Source organism: Nyctereutes procyonoides, unplaced genomic scaffold, assembly GCF_905146905.1.
Source record: "Nyctereutes procyonoides isolate TBG_1078 unplaced genomic scaffold, NYPRO_anot_genome, whole genome shotgun sequence".
Taxonomy (NCBI): Eukaryota; Metazoa; Chordata; class Mammalia; order Carnivora; family Canidae; genus Nyctereutes; species Nyctereutes procyonoides.
Window position 1 is genome coordinate 14,202,306 of NW_026575136.1, and position 13,308 is coordinate 14,215,613.

General features: G+C 40.2%; 1 protein-coding gene across 21 annotated transcripts in view; it reads right to left on the minus strand.

Moving 5' to 3' along the window:
• The window catches only part of LOC129495594 (nebulin-like), a 201,565-nt gene that overhangs the window by 168,799 nt on the left and 19,458 nt on the right, over positions 1 to 13,308 (minus strand). For all 21 annotated transcript variants that reach the window (XM_055303241.1, XM_055303247.1, XM_055303246.1 and 18 more), the window contains exons 11-23: positions 10,177 to 10,281; positions 9,432 to 9,539; positions 7,522 to 7,638; positions 5,570 to 5,674; positions 5,380 to 5,487; positions 5,178 to 5,282; positions 4,650 to 4,748; positions 3,531 to 3,635; positions 2,266 to 2,373; positions 2,068 to 2,181; positions 780 to 881; positions 572 to 679; positions 379 to 483 (exon numbers count right to left, since the gene is read on the minus strand). In XM_055303241.1, the coding sequence (XP_055159216.1) occupies positions 379 to 483; positions 572 to 679; positions 780 to 881; positions 2,068 to 2,181; positions 2,266 to 2,373; positions 3,531 to 3,635; positions 4,650 to 4,748; positions 5,178 to 5,282; positions 5,380 to 5,487; positions 5,570 to 5,674; positions 7,522 to 7,638; positions 9,432 to 9,539; positions 10,177 to 10,281 (1,389 nt within the window). The remainder of the gene's footprint in view (positions 1 to 378; positions 484 to 571; positions 680 to 779; positions 882 to 2,067; positions 2,182 to 2,265; positions 2,374 to 3,530; positions 3,636 to 4,649; positions 4,749 to 5,177; positions 5,283 to 5,379; positions 5,488 to 5,569; positions 5,675 to 7,521; positions 7,639 to 9,431; positions 9,540 to 10,176; positions 10,282 to 13,308) is intronic.

Below are 13,308 nucleotides of genomic sequence, written 5' to 3' on the forward strand. Positions count from 1 at the left end.
ATGGAGCCCATCCACTCTCTCTCCCACATCACCCTATTTCAATCCTATAGCATCATTCTACATAGGTTGTTTTATCATTGTCTAGTAGCTTCCTTCTTTATATGTTTTTTGTTTATTATCTATTTCTCGCTCTCAAATGCATGCTCCCCCAGAGGCAGCCCACCTTGTTCCCTTTTCTTTCTCAGCATCTAGGACAGTGCCTGACATAAGCTATAATAATAATTCACAATAACTTTTGTGCTCCCCAGTTCCACCCCAAATTTAAAATTTACCATCTGCTAACCACTAGGCATTAGCATGTTAACTCCTGCTGAATTCACCACTAGATGGCACAGGAACCCCAAACCCCATTTGGAGAAGTCCGGGCAGCTGACTTACGTCTTTACACTGGTCTAGCTTCTTGATTGCTTCATATTCTTGTGTGATTGTCTGAGGGAAAAAGCATTTCCCTTTATCTTCTTCATACTCGGCTTTGTAATTTTTCTATAATGAGAAAGAACGAAAATAGATCATGACTGTTCTTACTCCCAAAGAATGTCATCGAGACACAAAACAATGGTCTTCAACTTACGTCACTGTTTTGAGCTGAGACTTTCATGCAGTGTATTTGATATGGGTCCTCGAAGCTGCCCACGTAATGGCCCAAGACGTTCTGTACATAGGAATCTTTGTATTTAGCCTGAAAGAGAAGCATATTGACAGATATGTCGATTGTGTACGTTATTTGTCACATCGTAGAGAAACCCTCAAACCCCAGGGGCAACCACGGCCTTTCCAACCTCGCTGAAGTTCTTCAGCAGAGTGTCGAGTTGGTATTTAGGGGTCTCACAGTAGTTCATGCTCTTTGCTTTTGTCTTCTCATAGTTTTCCCTGTATAATCTCTGTCAAAGGAAGAATAAAATCAAAGAGAAGAAAAATCTATGTCATGGTGTAGAAGCCATTCCCATCATTGCTATACCAAAAAGGCAAATTTTGTATTTTTTCAGAATTTATTTTCCACATGGCCAAAAGGCAGTATTCCTATGGTAGAGGCTCACGTCTTAGATAATCTAGTCTGCTAACAACCGTATATGCGCTTGTGTTATTTATCGTAACATTGCTCAGCCAGGATATCCCATGACATACCAACACTGCTAGAGCAATTTTTTTTTTGCAATTTTGTCTTAATGTAATTCTATCCACTTGAATGCGTTTGAAGGAAAATGAGTTTTTTAAATACTGCAAAATTAGGTAAAAGGTATAAGGTGGACCTTAGATACTTAGGCTCAGTCCTAGAAAAGTCTTCAGCTCATTACTTGATGAAAATGCATTTTATTTACAATACCTTTGGAAGCTGGCTTTTCTCCTTGAGTTCTAATATTTTTCTTTATAGTAATACACACTAATATGGATTTTCCATTTTATTATAGGTATCATGTATTCTACACATTCTCCTTAATTTTACCATGTAGAAATCCAAAAATATACACAGTAAAGACAAGCATACTTATAAATGATACAGATTAGGGAATATTTATTTAATGCCATGAGTTAGAGAAGCAATTTTTATAAAGAATTTTTAATATTTTAGTCTTTGAAACGAGATCAGTGTTTTATAAAATTCTTAAAATACTTTGTTCTTGAGGTTATGCTTCATCTAGTTTTCCTACTTTATTGGTCTTTAGCCTGGTTTTCTCACTTTTTGCCTTTTATTTTTCTATATATATTTTTGCAGAGTACCTGAAGTCATATCATTACATGGAATGAATATGTGTTTATACATACTGAGATATTAAATCCATTTCTAGGAAATAATGATAAAGAAAATGCTATTGCTAGTGTATTTTCCCCCTAATAAAACAGAGGGCACTAAAGAGATTAAGGAAACATTTACAGTTTCACTGATGTCTCAAAGTACAGAGATGTCATAAGAATAAGGAACTTAATCATTTCTTACCCCTGGGCTTTTGCGTTTGACTTGTCATCCTGAATCAGAGATTTCATATAGGATAACATCTCATCCAAAGTTATAGTAAACAGTAAATGCAGCCATATCTGAAAGTAAGGGTGATTTACAAAGACACTCACGTCACTCTGGTTTTTGGCTGTCTTCAAAGAATGCAGCATCTTGGGATCATCATTAATGCTCAGGGCTCCAATCATCTTCCCTTTGCTTTTCTCATAGTCTTTCTTGTACATCACCTGTGAAGACATCACACATGCCAGATCCCACCCATCAGGCAGCGTCACTGGGGCCCCCTGCCTGGGTGCCCAGGCCATACTCACATCGCTGGTGATCCTGCTGTTGGCTTTGGCTGCCAGTAGGGGGATGGCATCCACCTTAATGTCAAACTTCTTTGCTTTGCTCTTCTCCCAGTCTTGCTTATAGATATTCTGAACAGGAAAATTTTAACACAGGAATTGGCAAAGGTGATATGCATATTATCACACTGTCAAGACTAATGAGTATCTCAATACTCTGTCTTAATATGAAATAAATGAACCATTTTAACTGTAGAAAATCATGCATATTTTAGTTATTTCTCTTCAAGCTGAAGCTTCTAATTTTCCAAGATCAAGGTTCTCTCCTCCTTATTAGAATCTTTCATTAAATTAACCTAATCCTAGTTACCATACTAATATCTAAGTCCTGATACTGAGCATTTCACAGAGTGGCACAAATATTCTACAGTTAATTTACTTTTTATGATCTAAAGATATCACTTTCATTTGATCTCAAAGTCCTCTGTAAAGGTTATTTCCTGAATCATTACAATACTCATTGCTGCTAGATAATCTAAGTACTTATTGTAGAAGAATAGAATTGTTGAAGAAATTGAGATCTCCCTTTCCAAGGGGGATTTGACCTTTCTATAAAATTAAGTTTTGAAAATGAAAGGTAGCAATGGATACCTGGCCTTATGCTTTTTGTGCAAGCTCTCTTACATGTAAAAATAAGCATCATTTGTGTGAAATAAGGGACATTATACATCTGAGGAATAAATAAAATGAAACCGTATCTGAAAAAACAGGTCCTGGATGAAAATTAATCATTGTATAAACATAAATGAACATATGGCTAAAATATCTAACATTATGATTTGCAGTCAAACCTACATGAGTGGTGGCATTTTGGGGGTTGGTTAAAACATATCAAGACTGTCTAATTGTATGAAGCTACCTACAACATTGCTACACACATTTATAAGGTAAATTGAGAGATACATGGGTAGAGGCATAAACACATGGTGCAAATGCTAAATGTTCTTCCCATCTTTTTTTAAGATTTTATTTATTTATTCGAGAGAGAGAGAGAGAGAGAGAGAGAAAGAGAGAGGGAGAAGCAGGCTCCATGCAGGAGCCTGATGTGGGACTCGATCCCGGGACGCCAGCATCATGCCCTGGGCCAAAGGCAGGCTCTGAACTGCTGAGCCACCCAGGGATCCCTGTTCTTCCCATCTTTAACACTGAAGTGTTTATTCAGTGAAGCCACCTAGAAATAAAAGCACAGGTTGTCAGGATATCCCATAGCATAGTATATAGGAACTTACATCACTCAGGTTATAAGCATTGACTTTGTGCTGGAGGAGGGCAGGAGTATCCGGGGGTATGTGGCACTTGAACTTTTCACTTTCATGCTTTGCTTTGTAGTTCAGCTGAGATAGAGAGTGAAAGAGACAGAGACAGACGGAGAGACAGAAAAAAGGAGACCATTAGCTCGAAAGAAGAATTGTCCCAAAATACAAAAATCTTGGGTGGTACATTTCACAGAATAAAACACAAAATACATTTTGTTAAATAACAACTGACAATGTTGTTGAGACCAATACAGAAGTCCAGAGCTAGGGTAGTCCACCCTGCCTGACTGACAACCTGCATGACAGCACGTCTGTCACCATGGTAGGACTATCCTGGAAGGAGGTGGCTCTTCCATATATGCTCCCTCTCCAGGCACATCACAACCGGCCCCCAGAATCAGGAGATTCTGAGACTCCCAGCCCTTTCATTCCATGGTCAATGCGCACTTTCTGAAGAAACACGTCCCCTCACATACATTATGATTTGTTAATACTCTTATCTGAAGACTTTATTTCTGGCCATAAATTGACGGAGGTTACTTTTATTGTTTTGCTTAGTTCAGCACAAGCTTGGAAGTTCATACTTAAAAGTCATGTGATAAAATTATCTCAAAAGCTCCATTTTCCGAGACTTATTGGAGACAGAGACATCCCGTGCATTAAACATCTACTCCGGGCCAGGGTATTTACTACGCTCAGATCTCCTTTTGTTTACCCTCAAAACAACTGCAAATTACAAAAGGGAAACGCGAGGCATGGCGAGGTTAAACAATGTGCCTAGGCTGCCAGGTTATAAACGACGGAGCTGGAGTCTCGCCCAGATTTGCCGGACTCAAGGCCTCATGTTCCTTCCAGCATAAGCTACATTAGTCCCCCTTAGAGAACCATTCTGCTATCCTTGCTATACATCCCGGAAGATGCAAGGCAACTAAATAGGGAGATATTTTAGGTGATGACAAATATAGACAAGTTAAATTTGCTAAACTCACTTAGCCTTTTTTGGTAAATGTGACAAGTCACTGGATTTTATATACAGAGTTATGATACGTTATCCCTCAAAATTGGATTTCCTGCCTATTTAAAGGAACTTACATCACTCAGTTGCTTGGAATTGACTTGGGCTTGCACCAGCACAGGAGAGTCGGTGACTTGAGTGAATTTTGTTTTATCTGGATGGACTTTGTAGGTGTGCTGTGGAGGGAAAAAAAGGAATAGTCTTAGCAATCAAATCCTATAGTCAAAAACAAAAAACAAAACAAAACAACAAATCCTATAGTCCAAGCAAGGAGAACCCATTCTCCAAAAGAAAAGAAGCTTGTAGTTAATAAAACACAAGGTTCTTTTCTAATTAGGCTGCAGTGTTTTTAGAGATGTTTTCATAGCTGTACAAGAAACTCTCATTCTTCAGATTTCTGATAACTCCTCTTTGGGGAAATGAACTAGAATTAGCTCTTGAAATGTATGGATGACAGGGAAAACAGTTCATCACCTACAAAATAAATTTTGTTTCTTATAATTTCCTTGCTTGCATATATTTGAAAAGTGTTAAAATCTTAAATATCTCTTGACCACTAGATGCTCTAGAGGGCAGGACGTTCGAAGGTCATACTACAGACTCACATCTTTACATTGATCCAGTTTCTTGATTGTTTCATATTCTTGAGTTATAGTCTGGGGGAAGAAGCCTTTGCCTCGGTCTTCTTCAAATTCTGCTTTGTAGTTTTTCTACGAGGAAGAGAAATCAGACACGAGGATGCAACCATTTTATCCATGCCCCAAAGAGGTGTTATTTGGAAAGCTGAACAACCATCTTAGAACTTACATCACTGTTTTGAGCTGCAACTTTCATGCAGTGTGTATGATATGGATCCTCAAAGCTGCCCACGTAGTGTCCCAAAATATTCTTTAAGTAGGAATCTTTGTATTTGGTCTGAAAGACAAAACATATTTCATGTATTTATTGGGGGAAAATAATGGATCTTAACAGAAGAAGTAACCACAGAATTGCTTACATCACTAGTGAAATTGTGCAGAACTGTATCAAGTTGGAATTTGGGGGTTTCACAGTAATTTATGCTCTTTGCCTTTGTCTTTTCATAGTTTTCCTTGTATAGTTTCTGTTGAAGGAAAAAAATCAATTAGATTCTTGTCACTCCCACACTGATTGTAACACTTGTATTTCTCAACAATAAACAAGAAGAAGAAAAGATATATCCTGTCAACTGTCTTAAAAACTGACAATCAATATTGGGGTGTAGTGAATGAAAAGTTTTTTCTGTTAGCAATTACTGTAAAGTTTAGGTTTTTAACATTCACCAAAAAAAGTCAAGAACCAGTACTCTGCCTCAGACCAAGCCCTTAGCTGTGGAGATTTGTGTGTACTTCAGCACTGCAACATCCGCTCTCCCTCAACTCAGATTCGTCTTTCACTGATCGTGCCACGACAGACAGGAATCTTCTGAGCAACAGGGTATTCTTTTTTAAACAAACCTTCACAAAAATGTTTAGTATAAGTTGAGAAACACGCTCTCTCTTCCTCCTTCCACCAAGGGAAAAACCCCCTTATAAAAACAGATAGTAGATCTTAAAAATAAGGTATATACAGGAACTCAGATGATAAAGCTACTCACTCTTCTTCCCAGCTAGGACCTAAATTTAGCTCTAATGATGACAATAAACAACCATTGGATTTTAAATGCACAGCTGATAAAGTGAGAGCCTTGTCCCTTTCTCATGTTGGGTTTTGAGGTTGTAAATGGTGTTTTGGTTTTTAAATATTTATATTGTTCTCTTTATCAACAAAGTAGGTTTGAACCTCAGCTTTGCTATGTTTGATAAAGAGGACCTTTATTTAGGAAACAGAAGACATGCTTTGCATTGATTCCCCACAGGGCTATTTGGACAGATCCACTCACACTCTCTCATCTGCCACCCCAACTCCACTCACCTCATTCCTCAATCACAGGTACGCATTTCTATGGTGCTGACTTAATCCGAGGGACAAAGAAAAGATAACTAACCCACAGGGGGAACCATGTATAATCCTCAAATATTGGGAAAGCTTAATACTGTGGGAATAACCTAACTGATCACATGTTCTCTCTTATTTTTATAGTCAAAGCGGTCTTGGGCCGTTAGTCTCTTAACGCCATCTCTCACTTATCCGATCTATTTTATTTTAAATCTTATGGATTGGTCAGACTCTTAATTCTACAAGTAGAAATTCCTGTGAAGACTTAGGGAACCAACTTTTATTTTTTTTGTTGTTGTTGTTTTTTTGGGGAGCCATCTTTTATTTTTTATTTTTTTTAATTTTTATTTATTTATGATAGTCACAGAGAGATAGAGAGAGAGAGGCAGAGACATAGGCAGAGGGAGAAGCAGGTTCCATGCACCGGGAGCCTGACGTGGGATTCGATCCTGGGTCTCCAGGATCGCGCCCTGGGCCAAAGGCAAGCGCCAAACCGCTGCGCCACCCAGGGATCCCGGGAGCCATCTTTTAAGTCGCGCTTTCTGCAAATGATGGTTTCTAGGGCCAAGATTTGCACAGAGAATGATAGAGGTGAGGGGAAGAACCTGTGGAACCAGGACATTTGTTTTTGCCCTGCTTGAAGAACACAAGGGCAGGGTGCACACCAACTTCATCTCTCACTCTCTGCCCCTTTCAAAGCCTCTTTCTGGGTCAGGATCATGGAGAAGCACAGGCACTAGAGCCTATAAGCAAATGAGGATTTCTCTGCCCATTGAGCTAAATCCACAGGCACCCCCCCCTCAAAACTAACACACATCATGCTCAGAGGCATTCCTGTCTTCCTGTGGTTAAATAGTTCCAGGGAAACTGCTACACTAGAATCCTAAAGTATTTGCAAAATTATATATGCATTTAGTCATTATAGAAAGAGAGAGATTTCATCTCTCTAGCAGCTAAGGTTAAAAAAACACTTTCTGACAAGAATGTACTTACATCACTCAGGGCATCTCCTGCCGCCTTCAGCTGCTTGAGCAGTGGGTTATCTGAGGCAGGAAGTACATTATAATCTGCTTTTCCTTTATTCTTTTCATAGTCTTCTTTGTATTTTACCTGTAGGAGTGAAATGATAAAGTAACTGGGTTATTTTTGCTCTTGTCTCTATTATGGATATTATGATATAGTTCTACAAATCAATTTTCTCTCTAGAAAAGTGGCAGCTTGACATTTTACAAACAAAATACTCATAGTAACTCATAACAGCAGCAAAGAAACTGCATAAATCTCCAGGATAACTTTTCTTCCCGTTCATTTATTCCTTCAAAAACATCCATAGGGTATTGATTACGTGCTGGCCCTGGGACAAGAACAAGAAAGAATAACACCTGGTCCTTGCCCTCAAAGAGAAAAAGACACACACAAATAATGGCAGTGTATCATGTCCCAGACACTTGCTGCTCCACAACTCTCATTTAACTTAACCTCCAGCGGCCAAACTGCCAACGCATTTTTCAAGAAAGCAAGCCAGAAGCATCATCAATCTGTCCTCTGACGCCTCATCTGACTGTGCGTGAGCATGTGTGCAGTTCACGTGCATGAAGAGACCATACATTGGTAAATTCAATTCAGAAACATTTTAAATAGCGGATTGCTCCTTTCTCCCTTCACTCACTTCTCACTCTCTCCCGACTCTACTCCTACCTCGTCTCGCTGATGTGTTCACATGGAGATATCCAGAGTTCAGTCCTTAGAGTTTTCTGTCTACGCTTGCTCCCTTGATGGTCTCCAGTCTTAGGACATTAAGTACTCTCCATATACTGACGTCTCCCAAATTTATACAACCCTCCCATATATTTCCCCTGAAACTTCAGACTTGTATAATCAACTGTCCACTTAGTATTTCCTTCCACTCGGATGTCTAAAAGGCATCTCAAATCTTACATGTTGGAATCTGAGCCCACATTTTCCCTCCAAAAATAATTATGCACTCCTTCCACACTCTTCTCTCTCTTGATAAAGAGAAATCCCATCCTCCAGTTGCTTAAACCCAAAAACATTCTTCTCATATCCCACATCCAACCCAATAGCAAACTAGGTCAGCTTTATTCTCAAAGTACATTTCATCAATCAGCCCTGCTCCCCTCTTGATCTAAAACATCACTATTTTGCACCTGGATACTGAAATGGCTTCCTGGTGATGTGATCTCCCCCTGCTTCCACTCCCTTAGCAGGGCCAAGGCCAGGGTTTCAACCAAGTCTGATTGGTTTTGAAGTTTATACTCCGTCTAGTGCTTTAGAATGTCAAGGATTCTTTTTACCAAAGTCTACAGAGTATAGGAGCATATCCATGGATTTGTATATCTTGTCTGTGACTAGATTTTCACCAATTAGTAGGAAAATAAGAAAAATCACGGTAATAGATTGTGTGGGAGTGCCCATATTCAGAGAAGGTTGACAGCTGTCCTTTCTTGAGGGGTCCTTCTGTCTAAGAGCACAATTTTTTTTTTATTTATGATAGTCACACACACAGAGAGAGAGGGGTGGGGCAGAGGGAGAAGCAGGCTCCATGCACCGGGAGCCTGATGTGGGATTCGATCCCGGGTCTCCAGGATCGCGCCCTGGGCCAAAGGCAGGCACCAAACCGCTGTGCCACCCAGGGATCCCCGAGCACAAACTTTCTAATTGCAGGTATCAAAAGGTCTTTTAACAAATACTGAAGATGGTATTTGACTATTATTAAAAGTCATCCATAGCAAAATTTTTCAAAAATTTGTATCATGATAACCCTAAATTGCTTTTTTTGTTGAGCCCCAAGAACCTTTTTTTTCATTACATACAAAAGCAAGATTTATAAGAAATTCACCCACAATAAGACCATCATGACAAATAAGAGCATTTCTTCATACCTTACTCGCTGCCACTCCAGCTTGTTTATTCACTTTGTACTCTGGTGTTTCGGTCTGCATGAAGTAGATCTGGTCTTTCATATTCTCAAAGTCTTCCTGGTATTTCCTCTGTAAGACATTACACACACCGGGGAACGCCATGAGCACAGACTGTGCAAGGGTTCACATGGGAGGACAGGGGCCGCTTCAAGAGCTCACGCACAGCCACGCTCCTCTTGGCTTACACATGGGTCAGGTTACGGAGAGAGATGGTAGTGCCACCATCAAAACAATTAGCAACTCACCAGAGATTTGGAGCAATTACAAGAGGCTGAAAACCAGCCTCTAAGGAGCTCTCAAAGGCCAGGTTAGAGAACTTCCGGGGGCGGGGGGCGGGAAAGAGCACTTTTACAGGGAAGAAAATCTGGGAAGAAATGAAATCCGTTTCATAAAATGTACTGGTTGGGTTCTCCAGGCAAATAATACATTAAAAAGAGCCCCTTTAACCTGTATTCACTTTGGAAACATTGTTCATATGAAAATTGAGGCAAGAATAACGGAATTTAATTAAAATAGTATTTCTCAAAAGGAAGGAAAGATGGAGAGATTTCTCTCAGCAGGAACTCTACACAGGTCTTGTCCCCATGAAGAGGAACCTGGACTCCAATGTTCTGGTAACACTGCAGGTACAGCTGAGGGCCAGAAGTCCGAAAGGAAAGGGTCACTCTTTCAACCTAAGAACATGTGGCCATTCCTTACTACTTACTGTGCTGATGTTATCAGCATTCATTCTGGCGGTTGCAATTTCAAAGCAGGGTGTCTCACTCCATTTGCCTTTGATTTTATTTTCATAGTCTTCCTTGTATTTTTGCTAGGAGAAAAAAAAAGAAAAAATAATGAAAATATAGAAATTGATAAATAAGACAAAAGTGGCAATGGCCAGCTTTTAAAAATATCTTTTGGGGTGCCTGCGTGGCTCAGGTGGTTAAGGGTCTGTCTTCAGCTCAGGTCATGATCCCATGGTCCTGGGAGATTGAGATCGAGCTCCCATGCTCGTTCTTGCTCGCTGTCTCCCCTACCACTTCCTCTCTCTCTCTCTCAAATAAATAAAAGCAAAAATGAATAAATAAATGTAATAAAAATAAATACAAATATAAAAGTATCTTGACCATGGCCCTTCTTAAGTTTTTAAAATAAATGTCTTCAGGGCAGCCTGGGGGGCTCAGCAGTTTAGCCACGGCTTCGGCCCAAAGCATGATCCTGGGGTCCTGGGATCGAGTCCCAGGTCGGGCTCCCTGCATGGAGCCTGCTTCTCCCTCTGCCTGTGTCCCTGCCTCTCTCTCTCTCTGTTTCTCATGAATAAATAAATACAATCTTTAAAATAAATAGATGTCTTCAAACCTTCTAGTATAGTGTCAACAAGAAAGTTGGGTAAGAGGGTAGAGGTAATAACTGACCCTCTTCTTGTTGAATCTATAGACTTAGTTGATTCAGAACCTAAGGCTATTCTCTGATGTTTGAGGGAGAAGAGTCAGAAGCATCCTGCCCTTATATTTCAGAGTTCTAATGAAACCACTCACCCCCAGATTTCCATGCCACATGAACTTAGACATAAATTTCTGAGCTTTACCAAAGTTTCTAGTTATCTAGAAACAATACCACCACAAAATTTGGTTTGCAGACTAGTTAATAAGACTTTCTAGTTGAGACTTAAGGAAATTTTAGTGAGAACTTGCAAGCAATTCAAAAATTGCTCCATCTTACTCCCAAATACCACCCCACCCGAATCCCAGGCAGTGAGCATTTTGAAGGGGAATTAGGTCTTCTTTATGTTCATATCCTGAGAATCTAACACAAAATGCAGCACACAAAAGTGACCTAGAAAATGCATGTACAGGAATCCCTGGGTGGCACAGCGGTTTGGCGCCTGCCTTTGGCCTGGGGCGCGATCCTGGAGACCCGGGATCGAATCCCACATCGGGCTCCCTGCATGGAGCCTGCTTCTCCCTCTGCCTGTGTCTCTGCCTCTCTCTCTCTGTGACTATCATGAATAAATAAATAAAATCTTTTTTTAAAAAAAAGAAAATGCATGTACAAATACACTAAATTGTATGGAGTCCACGATATGTGGCTTCAAACTATCTTGGTCTACCTCAGGATAAAATTAAACTAGTCAACCCCAAACCTGGGCATATGAGCCAGAGCCGGGTTACAGCAATTTCCTCTTCTTGGAAAATGTGTTAACAGACACAACCAGTGAATCTCAGGGTGTCTGCATGCCTACACCCCCACCACACTCTTCAAGAGAAAAGAAAGTGGTTTTCTGGTATCCCTTTAACAGAACCAGTAGCAAGGATGAGTCATGTGCAGAGCCAGTGAGTTTGAGCTAAAGGATGCTCAACCCTTTCTCAAATGTCTATATCCTTTCTTCTTAAGACCTTAATATGCTAATAAATAGCCAAGTGGTTTTCATAACTAAGTTTTAGAGCCCTGGGCTTGAGTCTGGAAGTTCTGGGCTGAAGTACTAGACTCTATCATTACCAAAGGTATGACTGAGCCTCTCCAAGTTCTCAACCACAGCACTGGCACTAATAATACCTTCCACAGAGGATTGTTGGAAAGATTAAATAAGTTCAATACCCCCAAAGAGTCCTTTGCAAACTCTACAGTGCTAAACAAATGTAGGCTAGGATATTTGTAGCAATAATGATGAGAACATTGCTAGCATGACAGAGTAAGAAACTCTGGGAAAAACTGTGTGTGCACTCTTCAGTGGAAATCTTTGTTGAGATTATAGTTACATTAAAGGGCCAATTAATTTGCCTACTCTTCTCTTTTTGGAACTTTAAAAATTGAAGTCAACTCTTTAGCTATTCAAAACAGACTGAGTTCAATCAATCAAAAGGGATTTTTTGATTTGCTAATTGCCAAAAAAGTATTTCTAATCTTTTTTGGAGAATAGACCTCTTCAGAAATCTGAGGAAACCATAAAATGCCCATAAACACTTCACGGGTCTTGATGTACATGTACCCCAGGTTAAGATCTCCAATCTGCATTGTTGGTGGGGGATACTGTCCTTCCTCTGCTTGCTATCAAAGGAAGAAACCTCCAAGATTAGGGGGTATGGACAAGAGGGCCTGATGCACCCCCAAAACTTTGTAATATAATTTAAAATTGAGAAGGCAGCAGACATTCTTAATGAGGTCCTCATTCTTAATGAGGTTGGGCCATTATGGAGAAATAGTAAGAATCGCATATGTATATTTGTTAAGGAAAATTAAAAATTAACTCTCACATAAAGAAATAGATATCTGATGTTTAGAAGAAATTAAAACCAGATGCTGGAGCACCTGGGTGGCTCAGTCAGTTAAGCATCCGACTCTTGGATTCAGCTCAGGTCATGATTTCATGTGTCAGGAGATTGAGCTCCGCACTGGGTATAGAGCCTAATCTAAGATTCTCTCTTGCCCTCTGCTCCTTCCCCACCCCCGCATTCTCATGTTCTCTCTCCCCCCAAAAAGTAAAATAAACCAAGATGCAAACCAAGAGTATAAGACCACCCAGCACTCTCACCCAAAGTCCTTGCCCACTTTTTCCTCTTCATGAACCTAAATGGGTTCAGCTCAGAGGGAATCCCTCACAATCTGTCACGGGGTACTCCCAAGTCTGAGTACACTACACTACAAAGGAGGAGGCTGCAGTTTGTTAACTGTTGAAGAAGTTATGGCCTTCCCCTTCATCCGCAGGTAGGAGAGGAGTTTAAAGAATAAAGGCCTGTAGCTTGAGGAACGAGAGGGAGAGGGAGATGTGTGTCCACATGGGACCTCCTCTGTCAACGAAGCAGTCTCACTCTACAGGTCTGCAGCAAGGACTGAGTGTTCACGTGGTACGAAGAGG